Source organism: Rhinoderma darwinii, chromosome 2 (assembly GCF_050947455.1).
Source record: "Rhinoderma darwinii isolate aRhiDar2 chromosome 2, aRhiDar2.hap1, whole genome shotgun sequence".
NCBI classification, from domain to species: domain Eukaryota; kingdom Metazoa; phylum Chordata; class Amphibia; order Anura; family Rhinodermatidae; genus Rhinoderma; species Rhinoderma darwinii.
The window spans coordinates 166,920,750-166,942,570 of NC_134688.1; the positions used below are offsets into that span (position 1 = coordinate 166,920,750).

A 21,821-nucleotide genomic window follows, 5' to 3' on the forward strand; every position below is an offset into this window, starting at 1 on the left:
CATACTTACACAAAGTGATAAATGTCATTATCAAGATCTGAGCGCCAGAACCCAGGAAAACAGAAAGCAGCATGCCCTTCCTGGGGGGCCTGAAAATATCACCGTGCACCAGTTTCCAACCAAACTCTTCTTGGGCATCTTCCTGTACAAGAAATGTAAACAATCTGTGAAACACATGTCTAAACTAGCGTGCTCTGTGATACAGCGTGTTCTGTAAAATACACTGTAAACAAAGAACAAATGGACCAAAACAGAAAAAATAATTAACCCCTTAATGACCGCCGATACGTCTTTTTACAGCGGTCATTAGTGGGCTTTATTCTAGAGCGCCGCTATTCTACGTCGCTGCTGTAGAAGTAAACAGAGCAGGGAGCCGTGAAATCTCCCTGCTCTCAGCTGCCAGAGGCAGCTGAGGGCTGGGAGCGTCCCTGCTCTGCCGGGTGAGATCGATATTAGTATCGATCTCACCCGTTTAACCCTTCAGATGCGGTGCACAATAGCGAGCACCGCATCTGAATGGTTTAGGAGAGAGGGAGGGAGCTCCCTCTCATCTCACTGACACCCGGCGATAAAATCGCCGAATTTCTGTGTCTTCTATGGCAGCCGGGGGTCTAATAAAGACCCCCAGGTCTGCCTGGAGCGAATGCCTGCTAGATCATGCCGCAGGCATGACCAAGCAGATGCCTGTCCGTTTTAAACGGACAGGCAGTAATACACTGCAATACAAAAGTATTGCAATGTATTATAATAGCGATCGGAGGATAGGGAAGTCCCCTAGTTGGACTAGTATAAAAGTAAAAAAGTTTAATAAAGTTCATTTAAAAAAAAAAGTGAAACAAAAAAAATGAAAAACCCACTTTTTCCCCTTACAAAATGCTTTACTATTAAAAAAAACTACAATAAAGCAAAAAAGTTACACATATTTGGTATCGCCGCGTCCGTAACGACCCCGACTATAAAGCTGTTACATTATTTAACCCGCACTGTGAACGCCGTAAAAAATAAGATAAAAAACAATGGAAAAATTGCCGTTTTCTGTTAATCCTGACTTTAAAAAAATGTGATAAAAAGTGATCAAAAAGTCGCATCTACTCTCAAATGGTACCAATAAAAACTACAAGTCTTCCCGCAAAAAACAAGACCTTATACACCTATGCCGACGCAAAAATAAAAAAGTTACAGCTCTTTGAATGTGACAATGTAAAAAATGGCTTGGACATTAGGGCCCAGAATGCAAGCAGGGGGAAGGGGTTAAGGCAACTCTAGGTTCCTCCTTGCTAAGGCTCAAGGGGGGAGAACAGCAGCTAAACCAACGATTAGGTAATTTCTGTCAACCTTCGGCTCCCTGTAGGCACTGCAGATAAGCTGCAGTCACAGATCTAGCTCACGATTGGACAGTCATTTCAGAACAGAGTAACTACATTTTAATAAAAGCATCTCTGCTATAATTACTTAAAAGCAGCAAATTACAACCGTTGCTTCCATTGTTCCACTCCTCTGACTGAGCAGAACACACCGACGCAGGTGTAAACTTAGTCTTCCTAAGAGCTCATTCACACGAGCGTGAATCTCGTCCATGTGCTGTGCGTTATAACGAACAGCACACAACCACATTGATTTTAATGGGGTTATTCACACATGCGTGAGTTTTCAGCACATTGAAGTCAATGGGTGTGTGAAAACCACCGACAGCACACGGATGCACATCTGTGTGCTGTCTGTGTTTTATGCAATTACATTGGAGAAAAAAGTGCTTGCGGGTGCGTGAAAAACATGCAACTCGCAAAGCACACTGGTGGATAACGCAACGCACACAGATTTAACTCACTTAACTTAGTTTTTAACTCGCACAAATATGTAATGCTCGTGTGAATGTATCCTTACAGAGTGTAATGAACTAGTTACTCTGATGTGCAGATACTTACTGTAGAATCTATCTGGTTGTATCTTGCAATATCTTTGTGCAGCGTTCTCAGCATAATCATGGCAACCATACCAGACAAGAAGAGAACGATCACTAAAGAATTCATTATGCTATAGTAAAAAAGAAAACAGGTTATTAAGACATTTGTCAATGGAACTTCATATTCATACCCATTACGTGAACATAGGGCTGGGCAATGAATTACAATAATTTGATGAATTAGTCCTTTCAATATGCCACGATTCTGATTCTTGGCAAAACAGAAACAATATAAGCCCCGCCCCCACCGCTTCTCATCCCCCGCCGATCAATTACTTATGGATGTGACAGTCAGCACCACAGGATTAGCAGAGGAAGAGAGTCGGCAGTAACACGGACTGTGTACTGTGTTAACATAAACAGAGTGCAGGAAAGCGGGTAGCGATGTACAGTAGTATTATAGGTCACACACAGGCGCTTATTAGCCGTGATGTATAAGGCTACTGCCCAACGGTCGGATTGCCTGCGCTCTGTATATTATGTACACATACCAACAGTTAGTGTAACACACAGTCGCTGCCTCCGCTTACCCTTGGGTGCCGACAGTCACACCCATATGTAATAGATTGGTATCCGTATCAGAGGGCAGTTGCGTCAACAGTAGACCGGGCAGAGGCGGTAGCGATCTTCATCTCTTTCCCCATTACGAAAGAGGTAAGGGCTCATTATGTCTGTCAGTGTAAATGCGTGTGCAAAATTCAGTAAATGTATAATGTGTACGAAGGTAAGATATTTGACTGTATATAATGTGTGTGCATCTAAGTAGCTAGTGTTAGTGTGTGTATTTGTAGTGAATGTGGGTTGCTATGTGTTGAGAGTGCATGCCTGTAAATAGAGTGTGGATGTAGTAAACGAGAAAACATGTTTGACTGTATGTGGTCAGTATGCGTGCATGTAGTAGTGAGAATGTATGTGTTGGTACATCTTGGCATACCTGTAAGTGATAAGTGTAAGTCTACTGTAAGTGTTCAAGTGTGTACATAGTAAGTGGTCATGTATGTAGTACGTGTTTACATAGGGTAGCATGAAATGCTAGGGCCCATTTACAGGTCATGCTCGTTTGGCCAATTATTGGCCCGTGTAAACAGGGGACGCACTGCGGACAATTATGCAGACTGATAGGGGCTGAACAATCGTATCAACCATCGTTCATCCCCATACAGGAGCATTGGCCCATGTGAAAGGGCCTGTTAACAGGCGCCGATGGACTTGTTCCATTGTCAATCAGCGCTTGTTATGTAAACCCACCTATAGGGTGGATTCACACGTGGCAGATTTTGTTGCAGAAATTTCCAAACGGAACTTGAAAAAACCCATGTGCTTGCTGCAGAAACAATCCCAGTCAGATGGGTGGAACGGATTTTCAGTTATAGAAAAATCTCCAACATAATCTGCTGCATGTGACTGCACCCTAAATGCTACCCAGTTTCCAGTCCCACAACAGCAATGTGAGGGGATTCGGATGTGCTGCTTAAAGATACTGTTGAGACTTGTCAGTCCGATCCCAGGGTTTCTGGCCACCTAAGACCAAGTGTGGAGTTCATTGTAAACAAAGAAACTGTGGAAAAGGAGTTTGATTTGTGGTCACCAGCCAGTTCCATAAGTGCTCTCGGCCATTTGAGCGGCAGGGGGAGCTTTCTAAAATAAAGATATTCCCTTCTGTAAATGATTGAGGCCCATTCTAAAATTCATGAGGAGAGTCAGTTTCCTCTTTTTATACCAGAATGGGCTTAATTTTTTTACATAAGGGCTTTGCGTACACAAAATTCTCGTAAGGTTATAGCGCAGAAGATGAGCAGGTTGATAAATAGCTTTGTGGGAAAAGATTCAGTATGACTTGTATTTTATTCATTCACACCTCTGCTCACTCTGCTTAGGAGTCCAGTGGGCGGTCTCACTAATGGATCGACAACCCACTGGACTCCTTAGCCCAGAATAAGGAGAGGTTTGAATGAATAAATGACTAGTTCTACTGAATATTTTGCCACGAAACTAGATAATCTGCTCAGTCCCTTTTGCGCTATACCCTGCTGCCGGCAGGGCAGACTGCATGTTCAACGGGATAGTTCCCTTTAAACGGTCGTGATATTCAAATCTTAAACTTACAAGTAACACATGCACAAATGCACTTACCTAAACCACTGAATGTGTGTATGCGGCATAGATTCTAAGATGTAATCCCACCTGGAGGCCCATCTGATGTCCTTTTGCTCCTGAACAATAGCAAAGAGTTAAAATAAAAAAAGGGAGGGAGGGCACACTTAGTCTTTAAAGTGTCTGTTCCATGTAAACCTTCAAAATAATTTTTGGGATACATAGAAGCTGCATCTTGCAGTCACAGCCAAATCCGTCAGGTGAGCGAGACCGACTGCTTCGGTGAGCGCTGGAGAATCCAGCCGTTATTTATAACATCCTAGTTCTGGATGTAATTGAGAATAGCTGGATCCTGCGTGTTAGAGACATGTGGGACCAGTGTTTACTGAAGCAGTCAGTCCAGACTGACCTAACGGATTTGGCTGTGACCGCAAGACACAGCTTCTATGTAACCAGAATACATAGAAGCTGTATCTCCAAAAGTAATATTTTTTTTTTTTATTAAACCGTATCGAAAGCATAATTAAAATAAAAATGTTTGGACTAAAAATTGTCATACACTTCTCATTGTTCCAGCACTGCTCTATCACACTGTAACAATGGGCTGTAACAATGAGAAGTGTATGACGCTGATTGGTCACTGATATGTAGGAGATAGGGCACTTATAATCTGGTGACAGAGCCTCTTTAAGGCATCTAAAAGATGTCCTTACTGAGTATTCTCTGTGGCAATATGTTACCCCTAGTCCAGTACTGTAATATAATATAAACTGGCATCCAAATTTATAAAGCAAAGGGTGCCAGTTGGGTCACTATATTTACCTGAAATGAAACGGAATATGTGTATTGGATTTTAACTTCTCCAACAAACGCATTTTGTATTTCCATTGAAGGCCCAGAACAATCGGGTTTGTCAGCATGTGTATGCTTGAAGCTGAAGAATAAAGAATAATGAGGCAATGTATAAAAGGAAAGTAATGCACATAAATAAAATTAGTTCGATAAGAAAAATAATAGTACAGTGAAACAAACAAGTAAATGCTGTACTTTTATTTTTTTTTGTTGAAAAGAGGATCTGTCATTTATGCTTTCCCAAAACGTAGCAGACCACTGAAATCATTGTCACTTCTTAATGCGGTCCTCAGACAGGACAACATCAATAGGACAGATCCTCTTTAAACCCTTCCCTCTGTAGCCATTTTTTCTTTTTCCACCCCACCTTCCAAAAACCATAACTTTTTAATTTTTTCATCAATAAAGGGCTTGCTTTTTTTTGCGGGACAAGCTGTAGTTTTTCATGGCACCATTAATTGTACTAGGAATGTGGCAAAAAAATTGTGTGGGTAGCCCGTGAGACAATGCCATAATTTCCCTTTTGGTGACACACACACGTAAATTTTTTACATTCCTAAAAACATGATTTGAGAACCATGGCATCAATTATTTTTGTACAGTCCAAAAGAAGAACTTAATGTTGAATTAGTGAAAAATAATATGCCACAGTGAACAAACAGAAGGAAAACTTTTTTTTTATTATAGGGCACTAAGAAGAGGGGAGATGGAATAACCGGAGGCTCTTCTACAAATGCGATATGTGTGAGGAAATATAAAAACAGCACTTCACTTACCTTCTGGGTTCTAGCTTAGCAGCAACTAATCTAGATTCTTGCCCTTCATTCTCTACAACATGGTAATAAATAGTTATGTCCACATGATTGAAGACGTAGAATGTATCCCTTTCATGAAAATCTGACTGTGAATAAAAAAATTTTTTTTATTGCAAAACCATATTAACTTCATAACACACACACACACACGTTTTACTATTTTTTTTAATTGCCCATTCCGTATTGGAAATACTCACATTTATCACACATGCATCCTTAGGATGGCCCTCCTCTGTTATGTAGCAACCAATAGGAAATCCAGGATTGCAAAATTTCTTTTTGTCTTCTACCTCGTAACACCATGTAACCGGCATGTTGTCAACAATCCTGAAATGAAAAAAATAAAATAGTGTAAATTTTTAAGCTGTATCTTATATTACGACAATCTGTATTTCAGATATGGCTGCCACGCTATGCTTTCTCTCCGTACACAGCCTATGTGTACCGGATGCCACTGTAAAGCATCGGTCACAGGTATACGTTAAATGTATACCATGGGGAGCTTTCCCAGGGCCAGTCCTCTGCCTAGGGATTACAGCCCTGGGGAAGCCCCTTTAGTCAAATGTCCATATATGGACAGTGAGGTCATGGGCCCAGTCAGAGCATCGGTAGCACTCTGGCCGAGGACTCCAGAAGCCTCTGACGTTACTGTCCATATTGCCAACGCTTCTCGCATTGCAAAGCCCTTAACATGACTGTCCATATTTGGACAGTGACGTCAAGGCCTTTCCCAAAACAGGAGGTCCTGCCAGAGCTCTTGCGATGCTCTGGCCAGGGACTCCATAGTTGAAAGCTTCTGACATCACTGTCAGGGTATGTTCACACGGCGGGAGTCCGTAACGGCTGAAATTACGGGGACGTTTCAGCCTGAAAACATCCCCGTAATTTCAGCCGTACCGGCATGTGCAGGCGCTTGAACGCCGCGTCAATTACGGCCGTAATTAGCGCTGCTATTCATTGGAGTCAATGAATAGCGGCTCCAATTACGGCCAAAGAAGTGACAGGTCACTTCTTCTACGCGGGCGTCTATTTACGCGCCGTCATTTGACAGCGGCGCGTAAATATACGCCTCGTGTGAACAGACAAACGTCTGCCCATTGCTTTCAATGGGCAGATGTTTGTCAGCGCTATTGAGGCGCTATTTTCAGACGTAGTTCGGGGCAAAAACGCCCGAATTACGTCCGTAAATAGGCCGTGTGAACATACCCTCAATATATCGAGTGACGTATCACACTACATGCTCACACAGTGGGATGCATCGTGCCTTCCATCTCAGGCATACGCCCTTCAACGGAAGTAAAAAAATGTGATGTGAAAAGGGCCTTATTCTGATTGAAAAAGTAAATATATATATATATATATATATATATATTATATATATATATATATAACACGTTTTTTTTAAAAAAAGTCACAAAAGACATCAATAGTTCATGGAACTACAGACACTAGAAATTAAAAGCTGTCCACTTAGAAGCAAGCAGTTTCTTTAGATAAAACCTACTTAGTCCAACAAACGAGCAAAGAATACACTCAAAGCACTGATCGCTGCTATAATACATTACACTACCTAGGTAGTATAACGTGTTATAAACGGTCAGTGTGACGCTGACAGTCACACTGACAGGAAGCCTATGTGGACCAGCTGGTCCTCATAGGCTTCTGTGAATGGCAGACTGGAGGCCGTTATATGGCCTCCGGTTTTGCCATGCAACCGATGGCAGCACCCGCAATCGGTCCTCGGGAAAGTTTGTTGTAGCAACAAACTTTCCAGTTCGTTGCTACAACAAGCCTTCCCTGCGATCACATGATCGGGAGGACCTGAACCAATAAGGGACCAGAGGCAGGGGTTAACAGCGTGAGCCGTGTGTCAGCACTACTCTGAGACACCCGGATCGCGCTTTTAACACCCACTGTGAAATCACGTCGGCGCTGCACAGTACCCAGCAAGCGCCGACGTGAAATTTACTGTGGGCGGTCAGGAAGCAGTTAATAACGGTGATCATATTCTCTGTAGCCGAACCAATTGGTTCGGCTATCAGAGAACAGGTTGCTGGGGAGCCGGGGACACTGACACAGCCGGCGTCCGAGCGCTTTTCACATCGCTATGCCGGCTGGAACAGAGATCTTTATATTCACGCGCTGGCAGGACGGGGTATGTGCGAAAAGGACGTGAATCTACAGATTGTCGGCATGAAAGGGTTAACTATTTCAGAAAATTTATTAAAAGAAAATCAGTAGCTTTGTTAGAACACTCACCAGTGGTGTTGATAGTTAAGAAGCATGCTCTTTTTTAAGAACTCCAACTTCTGTTTACTCTGAGCATCTGTAGTAGTGTATGTTTTGGTACACACTGCCTCACATTTCTTGTTTTCCTTAAATTTAAACTGTGAAGGAACAGAACAGAATTGCAGAGTTAGAATTAGGCGGGATTCACACGACCGGGTCGTTCCCGAGCCAGAGTGTCGGCCGGTAAAAATCAGCCATTTTGCCCGGCCGGTTTGCATTAAGTTTTGCATCCGTGCCGGGCAGATCCGGACAGTGACATCAGCGGCAACGGCATTCGTCAGAATGGCATCAACTCCTCCTCCTCACATGCACTCTGCGCTGTGAGGAGGAGGAGATAGAGCGCAAGCGCCGGAAAACCCGGCCATCACTCGGGACACATCCCGGTGATGGCCGTGTAATACCCGGCCCCATAGACTTCTATGGGAGCCAGGCACCCGGGTGAAGATAGAGCATGTCCTATTTTTTGACGGACGGTTTTCCCGGCCGTCAAAAAAATCGGTCGTGTGAATAGCCCCATTAGGGGGCCGGCCGGGAAACCCTGCCGTGTGAATAGCCCCATTAGGGGGCCGGCCGGGAAACCCTGCCGTGTGAATGAGGCCTTAACTAACAAAAAAAGAAGCAAGTGGAGCAGCAACCGACTCAGATCTCCAAGTAATTGTTAAGTATTCTGAGGCTACTGTAGAGCAGTTTACATAGGTTCTCGGTCAGGTACTTTGAAACCCGCAGCTGTAAAAGTATTACATGATAAAGTTTAGAAAAGCCCTATTCACACGACAGTGTTTCCCGGCCGTCACACGGCCGCAGTAGGAACAATAGACCCCAAATGGGGCTATTCACACGACAGATTTTTTGACTGCCCGCGAAACCCGGCCATCAAAAAATTGGACATGCCCTATTTTTGGCCATTCTCCCATAGTCTATGGGGCCAGGTAATACACGGCCATCACTGGAATGTGTTCCGAGCGACGGCCATGTCCTCCATTGTTTGCTCTCTCATCCTCCCAGTACGAAGTGCATGTGAGGAGGAGGAGGGTATTTTTTTGCTCCCTGTAGGAGCGGAATCCCCAATCCCCAGCCACAGCTTCGGCAACGCTGTGGCCAGGGTTTGGGGATTCTTCTCCAAGAGAAGTCCCTGACTTCACTGTCCATGTATGGACTTTGAAGTCTGGGACTCCTCCTGGAACGGTGGTGCTATCCACAGAAAGTAGGGGGGCTGTGTGGCAGTATCTACAGAGGGAAGTGTGTGGCAAAAAATGCACAAATTAAATAATCAGATTTTAAAACGGACAGGGAAAAGAACGGATGCAAAACGGGTCAAAATTGGCCGTTAAAAACGGAAACACGGCCAGGACCGGATGCACAACGGCCGAGAAAAACGGACCAAAACTGCCGTTTTTATCGAGCCTGTCGTGTGAATAGAGCCTAAGGCCTCTTTCACACGACAGTGAAAAACGGCCATGTGATGGCCGTCCTTTTAACGGCTTTCACATGGCCGTTTTCAGAACAATGATATTCTATGGGTGCATTCACACGGCCGTTTTTTTAACTGCCCGTGAATAATGGCCGTCAAAAAATAGGACATGTCCTATTTTTGGCCGTTTTAACGGCCTGACGGCCCCCATAGAAGTCAATGGATCCGTTTTTAACGGCTGTCTATACATGTAACAACCGTTAAAAACTGATCTGTTACATGGGGATTGGCAAGGGAACTACTAGTTCCCTTGCTGGCTATCGTTGGCATACTCACGTTTGCGGCGCTTCTTCAGGTGTGGTCACTCGTCTGTGGTCACTCGTCTTCATGGGTTTGAAGGCGCCTCGATGACGTCATCGCCCCGTCGCGCTGCCTTGCCAGATCCCGTGCAGACGAGTGACCACAAGTGAAGAAGAGGAGAGACGGCGCTGCTCTCGTGAGTATGTGGCACGATCTACAGGGAGGCTGATGTGGCACGATCTACAGGGAGGCTGGTGTGGCATCTACAGGGAGGCTGGTGTGGCATCATGTACAGGGAGGCTGGTGTGGCATCATGTACAGGGAGGCTGGTGTGGCATCATGTACAGGGAGGCTGGTGTGGCATCATGTACAGGGAGGCTGGTGTGGCATCATGTACAGGGAGGCTGGTGTGGCATCATCTACAGGGAGGCTGGTGTGGCATCATCTACAGGGAGGCTGGTGTGGCATCATCTACAGGGAGGCTGGTGTGGCATCATCTACAGGGAGGCTGGTGTGGCATCATCTACAGGGAGGCTGGTGTGGCATCATCTACAGGGAGGCTGGTGTGGCATCATCTACAGGGAGGCTGGTGTGGCATCATCTACAGGGAGGCTGGTGTGGCATCATCTACAGGGAGGCTGGTGTGGCATCATCTACAGGGAGGCTGGTGTGGCATCATCTACAGGGAGGCTGGTGTGGCATCATCTACAGGGAGGCTGGTGTGGCATCATCTACAGGGAGGCTGGTGTGGCATCATCTACAGGGAGGCTGGTGTGGCATCATCTACAGGGAGGCTGGTGTGGCATCATCTACAGGGAGGCTGGTGTGGCATCATCTACAGGGAGGCTGGTGTGGCATCATCTACAGGGAGGCTGGTGTGGCATCATCTACAGGGAGGCTGGTGTGGCATCATCTACAGGGAGGCTGGTGTGGCATCATCTACAGGGAGGCTGGTGTGGCATCATCTACAGGGAGGCTGGTGTGGCATCATCTACAGGGAGGCTGGTGTGGCATATACAAGAAGGCTGTGTGGCATCATATACAGGGAGGTGTGTGGCATCATCTACAGGGAGGTGTGTGGCATCATCTACAGGGAGGTGTGTGGCATCATCTACAGGGAGGTGTGTGGCATCATCTACAGGGAGGTGTGTGGCATCATCTACAGGGAGGTGTGTGGCATCATATACAGGGAGGTGTGTGGCATCATATACAGGGAGGTGTGTGGCATCATATACAGGGAGGTGTGTGGCATCATATACAGGGAGATGTGTGGCATCATATACAGGGAGGTGTGTGGCATCATATACAGGGAGGTGTGTGGCATCATATACAGGGAGGTGTGTGGCATCATATACAGGGAGGTGTGTGGCATCATATACAGGGAGGTGTGTGGCATCATATACAGGGAAGCATGTGGCATCATATACAGGGAGGCGTGTGACATCATATACAGGGAGATGTGTGGCATCATATACAGGGAGGTGTGTGGCATATACAGGGAGATGTGTGGCATCATATACAGGGAGGCGTGTGGCATCATATACAGGGAGACGTGTGGCATCATATACAGGGAGACGTGTGGCATCATATACAGGGAGACGTGTGGCATCATATACAGGGAGATGTGTGGCATCATATACAGGGAGGTGTGTGGCATATACAGGGAGATGTGTGGCATCATATACAGGGAGGCGTGTGGCATCATATACAGGGAGGCGTGTGGCATTATATACAGGGAGGTGTGTGGCATCATATACAGGGAGGTGTGTGACATCATATACAGGGAGGTGTGTGGCATCATATACAGGGAGGCGTGTGGCATCATATACAGGGAGGTGTGTGGCATCATATACAGGGAGGTGTGTGGCATCATATACAGGGAGGCTGTAAATAGTGTCTAGGTGAACATGTGACCTTCCTTTGGTTGTTTTCAGGGGGCTGGGACAAAAAAAGCCTGACCAATGAAATTCATTCGTTTTTTTAACGGCCATGAAAAACTGATGCAAAATGGATGTCAAACGGCCATTAAAAACGGACAGATGGACTTGAAACGGATGAAAATTTAGAGACACACTGATGCAAAATGGCCATGAAAAACTGACAGTTGATCAGTTTTAAATGGACATTTTTTTTCACTGTCGTGTGAATAAGGCCTTATATAATTATATAATATAATTCAAAAATAATAAACACCAACCTTGTACGGAGATGGTTCAATTCTTTCGCCAAACAACACCTGGCCCAGATTTTCAGATGGCCTTTTTTCTCGCTCTACTTGGCAAAAATCAAACCTTCAAAACAAAAAACAATGAATAATTTAACTAGTCTTACAGTGACACAAATGCCATGTAAACTTTGGTTTTATTAACGTATAGTGAAAATCCATAATTTGACAAAAAACACTTTTGCTTTTGCGAGCCGTGCTGCCATTATAAAGGTAATGTTCTATTTTTTTTAACGGCACGGGCACCTTCCCGTGAGAAAACGGGAAGGTACCCGTGACTAACAGAAGTCTATGGGCCCGTTATTGTGGGTCGTAATTACGACCCGCAATAACGGGTGTTTTTACAGTCGTGTGGATGAGGCCTAACAAAAGAGGTTGCATGCTTTGGACATTCGATCACTGGGTAAACACTGAACACCATAATGCCTCATGCACACGATGGTGTGTGCCGGCCGGGTCCCGTCTGTGATCCTTGGAAAGATAGGACATGTCCTATATTGCCACGGATCGGAAAGTCGTGTCCGTTTTCACAGACCCCATTCCCCTACTAAAGTGAATAGGTCAGTGAAAACAATCAGGTGCCACCCGTGAAAAACAACCTGAGTGACACTTGGTCGTGTGCAACTGCACAAGAGATTAAAGACTGCCCTAAATATAGTGTCACAACAAGCTCTAAGAGCATCCATAAGGAACGTGATCTCCTTGAGGTTTGCACATCACTGTATTTAGAGCAGCAGAAACATATATATGAACCAAATCAACGAATTACAGTAAAATAAAAACCAGAGACTAGAATATTAAGGAATCATTTATGCCAACTTTGAGATACTGATAACTTACGCAGCATATTCATAAGGTAGCACAGATTCTACGGAGTCAAGTCTGTTCACAAACAGCTCAATATCAGACTGTAAGAAATAAAAAGTTGCAATTATTATGCAATTATACAAGAAAATAGGACGGAAAAAAAAAAAAGACTTGAAAAAGACTTGTATCAGACTTGTATGCAAGTCTTGTCTGAGGGTCACACAAGACAAACTAATAGCAATCACTACAGTAGAACAAGAGTAACGTTTTATTCACACGGGTGTATTAAACAGATTCAGAGCCTAGATATAATTAATGGCGAAAAAAAAATAAGAAATCCGATCATCTCATGGGAAAGCATGAAAACATTTTTCCAATAGACCAATGTAGTATACGGTATAAAATGTGGCGTCCACACAAATCAGCAATACCCCATGTAAATACAGAATTGTTTTATAGAAAACTAGAACTAGAAATCACCTATTATTATCTCAAACTAGCTGGTGCCGCTTCCGCTGTTAACACATGATTGTATCAGTCACATCCCCATGACAAGATTGTTGGGGCAAACAGATTTTGAAAAGGTTCTATCCAAGACGTACAGTGACTGAAAATAAATTCCATGCACATTGCTTTCCGCAAGTTTTATTCAAATGAATGGAATGGATATTCAGTCGCAAAAATTTCTACAACAAATCTGCTGTGGGTAAATCCACCCTTAGGCCTGATTCACACGAGCACATATCGGTTGTGAAAAACTGGAGTTTTTCACATCCAAGGTGCATTTGTGCTCAGCGCTACGGAACGTGATGTCACGCATCCACCATAGATGAGTCCATGGAGGGATGCGTGATAAGATAGAACAAGTCCTATTTTCCCACGGACCCTGCACACGGTCCGTTGAAACAATGGCTGTGTGAACGGCCACATTGAATTACATTAGGTCCGTGGGACGGCCGCTGTTTCAACGACTGTCCCACAGACGTTTAACACGTTCATGTGAATCAGGCCTATGGTTATATAGTGACAATCCATTCAATTTGGCATCCCATAATCATTAATACCAAGAGGATATGTACAAATGTGTTGATGACCATGGAGACATCCTCTCCAGTGAAAGAACTGCTCCAGCTTGTGATTTAGTAATATATGGCCATTTTGGCATGCTGTGTGAAGTTCCTCTTTAAAGAGGCTCTGTCACCACATTATAAGTGCCCCATCTCCTATATAAGGAGATCGGCGCTATAATGTAGGTGACAGTAATGCTTTTTATTTAAAAAAACGATCTATTTTCACAACGTTAGGAGCGATTTAAGTTTATGCTAATGAGCTTTCTTAATGCCCAAGTGGGCGTACTTTTACTTTCGACCAAGTGGGCGTTGTACAGAGGAGTGCATGACGCTGACCAATCGGCATCATGTACTCCTCTCCATTCATTTACACTGCACTAGCGATAGTTATATCACTATGTGCAGCCTCATATACAAGCCCTAACATTACTACAGTGTCCTGATAATGAATACACGACCATCCAGCCTGGACGTCATGTGTACTCAGAATCCTGACACTTCTGAATCTTTTTTGTGAGATTCCGGCAAGTGAAACCAAATCTCGTTTAGCTCCGAGATCTCGCGAGATTACGTATCCGTTGCTGGAATCTCACAAAAAAGATTCAGAAGTGTCAGGATTCTGAGTACACATGACGTCCAGGCTGGATGGTCGTGTATTCATTATCAGGACACTGTAGTAATGTTAGGGCTTGTATATGAGGCTGCACATAGCGATATATCTATATCGCTAGTGCAGTGTAAATGAATGGAGGAGGAGTGCATGATGCCGATTGGTCAGCGTTATGCACTCCTCTGTACAACGCCCACTTGGTCGAAAGTAAAAATACGCCCACTTGGGCATTAAGAAAGCTCATTAGCATAAACCAAAATCGCTCCTAACGTTGTGACAAAAAGATCGTTTTTTTAAATAAAAAGCGTCACCTACATTACAGCGCCGATCTCCTTATGTAGGAGATAGGGCACTTATAATGTGGTGACAGAGCCTCTTTAAGGGATCTGTAATGCCAGGCATTTTGGACATCTACATTTAACAGAAAATAATCGGTCGAGTTATTAAAAACTTAGAGAAAGCCAGTTTTGGGGTTTTCTTTTACATTTAACACCTTAATTTAAAGCAGTACTTATGAAAAAAATTCTAAACATATACAGGGATAAAAATAAATAAATCTAAACCGCTATAAAAGAAATGTGCAAAATCCTAGCACTTACAACAGAACAGGACTATTTTGCCTCCAGCTGGCATCACTTGGACGTTTTCAAGAATTCTCCCATTTCAATAAACGCTTCATAAGGGTGTGTTCACATCTGCATCAGGGTTCCGTCAGACCTTTCCGTCAGGGGAACCTATGAATAGAAACCAAAACGGATCCACAGCTCCATAGTTTGCCGTTTGAATTACCATTGATTTCAATGGTAACGCTTCCATTGCAAGTGGTTTCCGTTTGTCTCCGTTCCGTAAGTAGACTGTGCAATTGAGTCCGCCAAAAAACAAACCTTACGGAACGGAGACAAGCGGAAACCATTTGCAACGGAAGCATAACCTTTGAAATCAAGGGTAATGCAAAATGGAAAGCTATGGTTTCTGTTCATGGGTTCCATCTGACGGAAAGGTCTGACTGAACCCCAACACTGATGTGAACAGGCCCTAAGCCAGAGCACATATGTTCATGTATTAGTGGTGCCCCACCTCCCAGGACCCCACCAGTCTTTTATATGATTCAGTGACTATTTAAAAAAAACAAACAATAAAACAAACTTTCTACATGCCCAGCTGTCACACTATAAGTTTATTGGCATTGTGGAGAGATTTTTAAAGTGATAAAATAAGTAATAAGGGTATAATAGTTGCTATTAAAATTGAAGATTTAGGCCATGTTCACACTGAGTTTTTTTGCAGGCAGGATTTCTGCCTCAAAATTCCATTTCGAAGTTTGAGGCAGATTTTCCTCTCCCTGCACGCCGATTTTTGCAGGGTTTTTGACTGCGGCCATTGAGCTCCGCGGGCATAAAACACCGCAAAACACACTTTCTCTGCCTCCCATTGATGTCAATGGGAGGTCAGAGGCGTAAACGCCCGGAGATAGGGCATGTCGCTTCTTTTTCCCGCGAGGCGATTTTACCGCTCGCGGGAGAAAATCACCCCCGTCTCCCATTGAAGTCAATGGGAGGCATTTTAGGGCCGTTTTTGATGTTTTACAGCGCGGTTTCCACGTAAAAAAAACCTCAGTGTGAACATTGTCTTAAAGGGAGCGGCAACTCATGAATACGCCACTGCTGGCTTCACTCTGCATGTAAATTCTCAAACAAACATTATGCTGTCCTCAGTAAAAATAATTCCTGAACACCTAAATAAACTGCCAGCCCAAGACAACCATAGATCGTGACATGATGGAATATGACATCAGAATGACATAACGTGATGGCAGATCTGCATTCTGCGGTTTGTGAATACAAGATCTGACAGATTCCTCACCAACGATTAGTATCAGACACATCCATCTCCATACAGCCGCAGTGAGATTAATAAGATTTGAGGCACGTAGTTCGCACGGGTAAAATACACATACAAATGTGTGGCAGATTTTCACCGTGTGTGAACATAGCCTTCTTTCCATTAGGGCTCATTCACACAAACAAGAATCTCGTCCGTGTGACGGCCATTAAAACAACGGCCTTCACATGGACTCATGTATTTTAATGGGGCTGTTCACACGACCGTTGTTTCAGCGAAGCGTCGAACGGTCCGTTGAAAAATAGGACATGTCAAATGTTCCTGCGTGTCATGCATCCTCCTCGGACGTGAAAAACGGCAGTTTTTCACGTCCGAGGTGGGCTATGTTTGTGTGAATGTAGCCTTACACCTACAAAATACTGATCAAATCTGCACAGTGTGAAAGCAGCCTTATTGCTGCTGTGACAAAACTCTCTTTTTTTGAAAGTTGATGTCGTAATATGTTGCCCTATTTTAGGGCAGATTATTATATTGGCAGGTCCACTGGGCTATTAAGCAAATCAGAAGCACAGGGAGTGTACTGGCTCTCATTGAAGATATGCAGTAGGTGTATGGAGAATTATTTACAGGCAAAGCTCCATGTGAAAATAGATATGCAAAATAGCTCATACCAGCCAAACATGAGATGCCTCCAAAAAGAAGAGTAATCCACCTGTAGACAGCACTGTTTCACGCATGTTGCATCTATGGCTTCTTATTCAGCCAACCGGCAGCCTGCGCTGAATAGAGGCAAAAGCCCCCGAACCAGTGTGGTCTACAGATGGATTGCTCTTTTTGTAGGAGTCTCTGGTTTGGCAGATAGGAGCTATTCTGCATACCAAAACTGTAGAAAAAATACAATTCAATATTGTGCCATTAAGAATACAGTAGACTTCTAGTTCGGAGTAGATTTCTTGTGTGTGGATTGGTAGAACGTACCTGTCATTACAGGATATTCTGATGACATGTATTAATTGAGCTGCCAACGATTTTATTTCTCATTAAAAATGGTTCTTTACAGCAAATTACCAGCAGTTAGGTTGTGTTCAAAGCGTCACAATTTGTTTTAAGAGGTTTTCCAGCTTGATAAAAAGGTTGAAATCACAGAAACAGTTGCGTTGCCAGTCTTTGGGCAGTCACATTCCAAAAAGTGTCTAGTAAATGTGATTTATGACCAATAGCATACTGGATACTCTATGACAACTTCACATGCTACAATAAGTCACGGGCTTTACGCGACCTGGGTACACAGAACATTTTTTATGCAGATATTTAAAATCAGATAGAATTACTTCACTGGAGGAAGTTCTGCCATTTATAGTCAGTTACAATCCTCAATGACACTTCGTATAATATTCAAAAAGCATCGGTCTCCTATAGTTTAGTATTCAGCATACCCATGTGACCAACTACTGACCCATATACTATCTCATAGGTGCCAAGTCAAACTAAGGGCCTGTTCACATCATGCATGCCTTCCGTTTAGGCTGGATTCACACGAGCACGTTACGTCCGTAATGGACGGAACGTATTTCGGCAGCTAATCCCGGACCGAACACACGGCAGGGAGCCGGGCTCCTAGGATCATAGTTATGTACGACGCTAGGAGTCCCTGCCTCGCTGCAGGACAACTGTCCCGTACTGTAATCATGTTTTCAGTACGGGACAGTAGTTCCACGGAGAGGCAGGGACTCCTAGCGTTGTACATAAGTATGATGCTAGGAGCCCAGCTCCCTGCACTGTGTTCGGTCCGGGACTTCCGGCCGAAATACGTTCCGTCCATTACTGACGTAACATGGTCGTGTGAACTCAGCCTTAGTCTCTCTGTTCTTCTACTCTGTCAGAGAAACAGATGATCGAAAAGTCAACCAGAAAGTATCTTTTCCGTTTGCAATACCATCGATTTAAAATAGTTAATTTTTTGGTTTCCGTTAGCATCCGTTCCGCTAGGTTTACGTCTTTTTATTTTGTTTCCTTCTCGGATTTATTTTTGGGTTTTAGTTTACGTCTGTTTTGCTAGGTATCCTTTTTTTTTATTAAAATAGCGCAGCCCACAAAAAATTTAAATAAAAAAAACACGCATGGGGAACAGATGCAAACAGAATCTTTAAAAGAATAAAAAAAAAATATTATATATATAAATGTATATAACATTTAAAGGGAATGTGTTGCCAGAAAAACATGTTTTTTTTTAAAAAATTAAACATTTAGTGTGTGGGTGATTAAACATTGTTCAAATTTTTTTTATTTTTTTCACGAGTCAGGAAATAGTCAGGAAATATTATAAATTAATTCTAATTTATAATACTACCCATTTTTGGTCACTAGATGGAGCTATTCCCAAAATTGCAGCAGTGCAACATAGGGTTAAAAGCCCTCGCTCTAGTGAGCTCTCAGCATCCCCCCCTCCTTTATCCTGGCTAGTGCCGGGATAAACGAGGGGTTTGAACGGTGTAACCTCCTACACTGTGTGTCGCCATTTTTTGAGCTAACACACAGTGTAGTAGGTTTACATACAGTAGTAAACACACACAAACACGAACATACATTGAAATCTCTTACCTGCTCCTGCCGCCGCGGCTCCCTCCGGCCCGTCCGCTCCGTTTGCTGCCGCTGGTCCAAGTGCACAAATCCGGAAGCCGCGACCGGAAGTAGTAATATTACTGTCCGGCCGCGACTTCCGGTCCACAGGAAAATGGCGCCGGACGGCGCCAATTTCGAATTGGACTGTGTGGGAGCGGCGCATGCGCAGTTCCCACACAGACGCCGTACACTGAAGTCAATGGGACGGGAGCCGTTCGCAGTCCCTATGGGACTGTGGCTGCCGTATTCCATGTCTGTATGTGTCGTTAATCGACACAGACAGAAATGGAACAAAAAATGGCAGCCCCCATAGGGAAGAAAAAGTGTAAAAATAAGAAAAAGTAAAACACAAACACACAAATGAATATAAACGTTTTTAATAAAGCACTAACATCTTTAACATATAAAAAAATAATTTGTGATGACACTGTTCCTTTAACCCCATAATGACCAGCCTATTTTAGACCTTAATGACCAAGCCATTTTTTACGTTTTTCCATCGTCGCATTCGAAGAGCTATACCTTTTTTATTTTTGCGTCGACATCGCTGTATAAGGTCTTGTTTTTTGCAGGACAAATTGTATTTTTTAATAGCATGATTTTGGGGTACATATAAATTTATTGATTAACTCTTACCAACTTTGTTTTTTTTTGGGGGGGGGGGGGGGGAATAGAAAAAAAAACCCAGAATTTTCACAACTCCATTTTGCGTCCTAAATCCAAGCCGTTTACCGTGTGGTATAAATAACTCAATAACTTTATTCAGCGGGTTGTTATGATTGCAACGATACCAAATTTGTATAGTTTTTGTATGTTTTACTACTTACACAGTAAACTGTTTTTTTTTTTCAAGTTTATTTCTTTTTGTGTCTCCATATTTGAAGAGCCGTAGCTTTTTTTATTGTTCCGCCGCGGGACGACTTGTAGTTTTTATTGGTACCATTTTGGAGTAGATGCGACTTTTTGATCACTTATTAATCACATTTTTTTAAAGTCAGGATTCACAGAAAACCGCAATTTTTCCATTGTTTTTTTATTTTATTTTTTACGGCGTTCACAGCGCAGGTTAAATAATGTAAACTTTATAGTCGGGGTCGTTACGGATGTGGCGATACCAAACGTGTAACTTTTTTACTTTATTTTGTTTTTTTTTAATAAAGCATTTTGTAAGGGGAAAAAGTGGGTTTCACATTTTTTTTTTACTAGTCCCACTAGGGGACTTTAATATGCGATCCTCCAATCGCTATTATAATACACTGCAATACTTCTGTATTGCAGTGTATTACTGCCTGTCCGTTTAAACCGGACAGGCATCTCCTAGGTCATGCCTCTGGCATGGCCTGGCAGGCATTTACTAAAGGCCGACCTGGCGGCCTTTATTAGGCCCCCGGCTGCCATCGGAGACACCGACACTCGGCGATCTTATCACCGGGTGCCGGTGGGATGAGAGGGAGCTCCCTCCCTCTCTCCAAAACAACTCCGATGTGGCGCTCGCTATTGAGCGCCGCATCTGAGGGGTTAAACGGGTGAGATAGATACTGATATCGATCTCACCTGTTCGAGCACCTCTGGTAGCTGAGAGCAGGGAGATTTAATGGCTCCCTGCTGTTTGTTTATTCTGATGCAGCGCCGTGAAAAGGTGTATGCATCAGAATAAAGCCCATTAGCGGCCACCGTGAAAAGGCGTATTGGCGGTCACGAACGGGTTAAATCAATGGTATTGCAAATAGAAACAATACCAAATGGAAGGCAAACGTGATGTGAGCAGAACCTTACAGGGTTACGTTTTCTGCAGCAAAAATAGCAACAGTTCCAATTTGTTGAAGATTTTCACTTCCTAATTTAATTCAATGGGGAAAATCCACACCAAAAATGCAACGATTCCACAGCATTAATATTGACATGACGCTTGGCTGATTTTTATTCCACAGCATGTGGAACTCAGCAGCAAGTGGACTATACATTTCCAATGAATAGTCTTTTGGGGGGGGGGGGGAAATCAGGCGAGTCACTTTAAATGTATCCTTGCGCTTGCCCTAATTTATACAAATAGCAGGTCTGCAGGGTGTAAAAAGTACTCGGGAAAATCTTCTATTCACGTTAAAATAAAAACGAACAACTTTGTAAATATCTTGCATTGTTTATTTTAAAATGGCCTATCAGCAGCCCCAGAGAAACTAATGGAGCGGTTGCCGAGCATGAGCACTACCGCTACATTCCTATGGGGCACCCAGGAATGGCCCGTTAAGCCATTTCTTGTGATCGTTGGGTGTGCCAGGGGTCGGATCCCCACCAATCAGCTATTTAACACTTATCCTGCAGATAGGGGATAAATAAGCATTATGGGAAAACCCCCAAGCTTGTTCAGACACAAAAAATTTGCTGTTAATCTTTATTGTGGATAATCTTCCGAAAACCTTCAGATATAGTACCATATATTATAGTATCATATATGCTAATGAAGTGGTTTTAGAACTGAATCCACATGTAAAAGGAAATTTCAGGCCACACAACAGATTTGCTCATTATCTTGCAAAAGAACAAACCCGCGATGGAGTTTTCCTGCAAGGCATGCTGGGAGTACTCATTTCTGGAGTCTGCAGTATCGTGAATGCAGCTCTGGACTACAATACAGGCTGTAACAGCAAGCTGAATTATTATAACGTATTTGCAAAGTTACTCAACTTCTTATGTAGATTTACGCTAAACTGTAAAATGGTGTTCTGTACATATACACATTTACATAAATACATTTCCTTTAATAGCTCTTTGAAGGGATCAAAGTACAATTCACACCCATTGTTTCCTTAATGTAATGCATTATTGTATGGAGACATCTCCCGTCTACTAGAACCTGATAAACCTGTTGCGAGCATGCTACACTCTACTGGTTTGACAAGCACCAAGCTGGGGGTTTTATTT

The 21,821-nt window shown here is 43.4% G+C and overlaps 1 protein-coding gene across 1 annotated transcript in view; it reads right to left on the reverse strand.

Annotated features, from left to right (window-relative positions):
* The window catches only part of TM9SF2 (transmembrane 9 superfamily member 2), a 41,286-nt gene that overhangs the window by 16,526 nt on the left and 2,939 nt on the right, over positions 1 to 21,821 (reverse strand). Inside the window, exons 2-10 of the mRNA XM_075852455.1 lie at positions 12,789 to 12,856; positions 11,922 to 12,015; positions 7,984 to 8,111; positions 5,922 to 6,051; positions 5,686 to 5,810; positions 4,880 to 4,991; positions 4,097 to 4,176; positions 1,926 to 2,034; positions 10 to 142 (exon numbers count right to left, since the gene is read on the reverse strand). Coding sequence (XP_075708570.1) covers positions 10 to 142; positions 1,926 to 2,034; positions 4,097 to 4,176; positions 4,880 to 4,991; positions 5,686 to 5,810; positions 5,922 to 6,051; positions 7,984 to 8,111; positions 11,922 to 12,015; positions 12,789 to 12,856 — 979 coding nt within the window. The remainder of the gene's footprint in view (positions 1 to 9; positions 143 to 1,925; positions 2,035 to 4,096; positions 4,177 to 4,879; positions 4,992 to 5,685; positions 5,811 to 5,921; positions 6,052 to 7,983; positions 8,112 to 11,921; positions 12,016 to 12,788; positions 12,857 to 21,821) is intronic.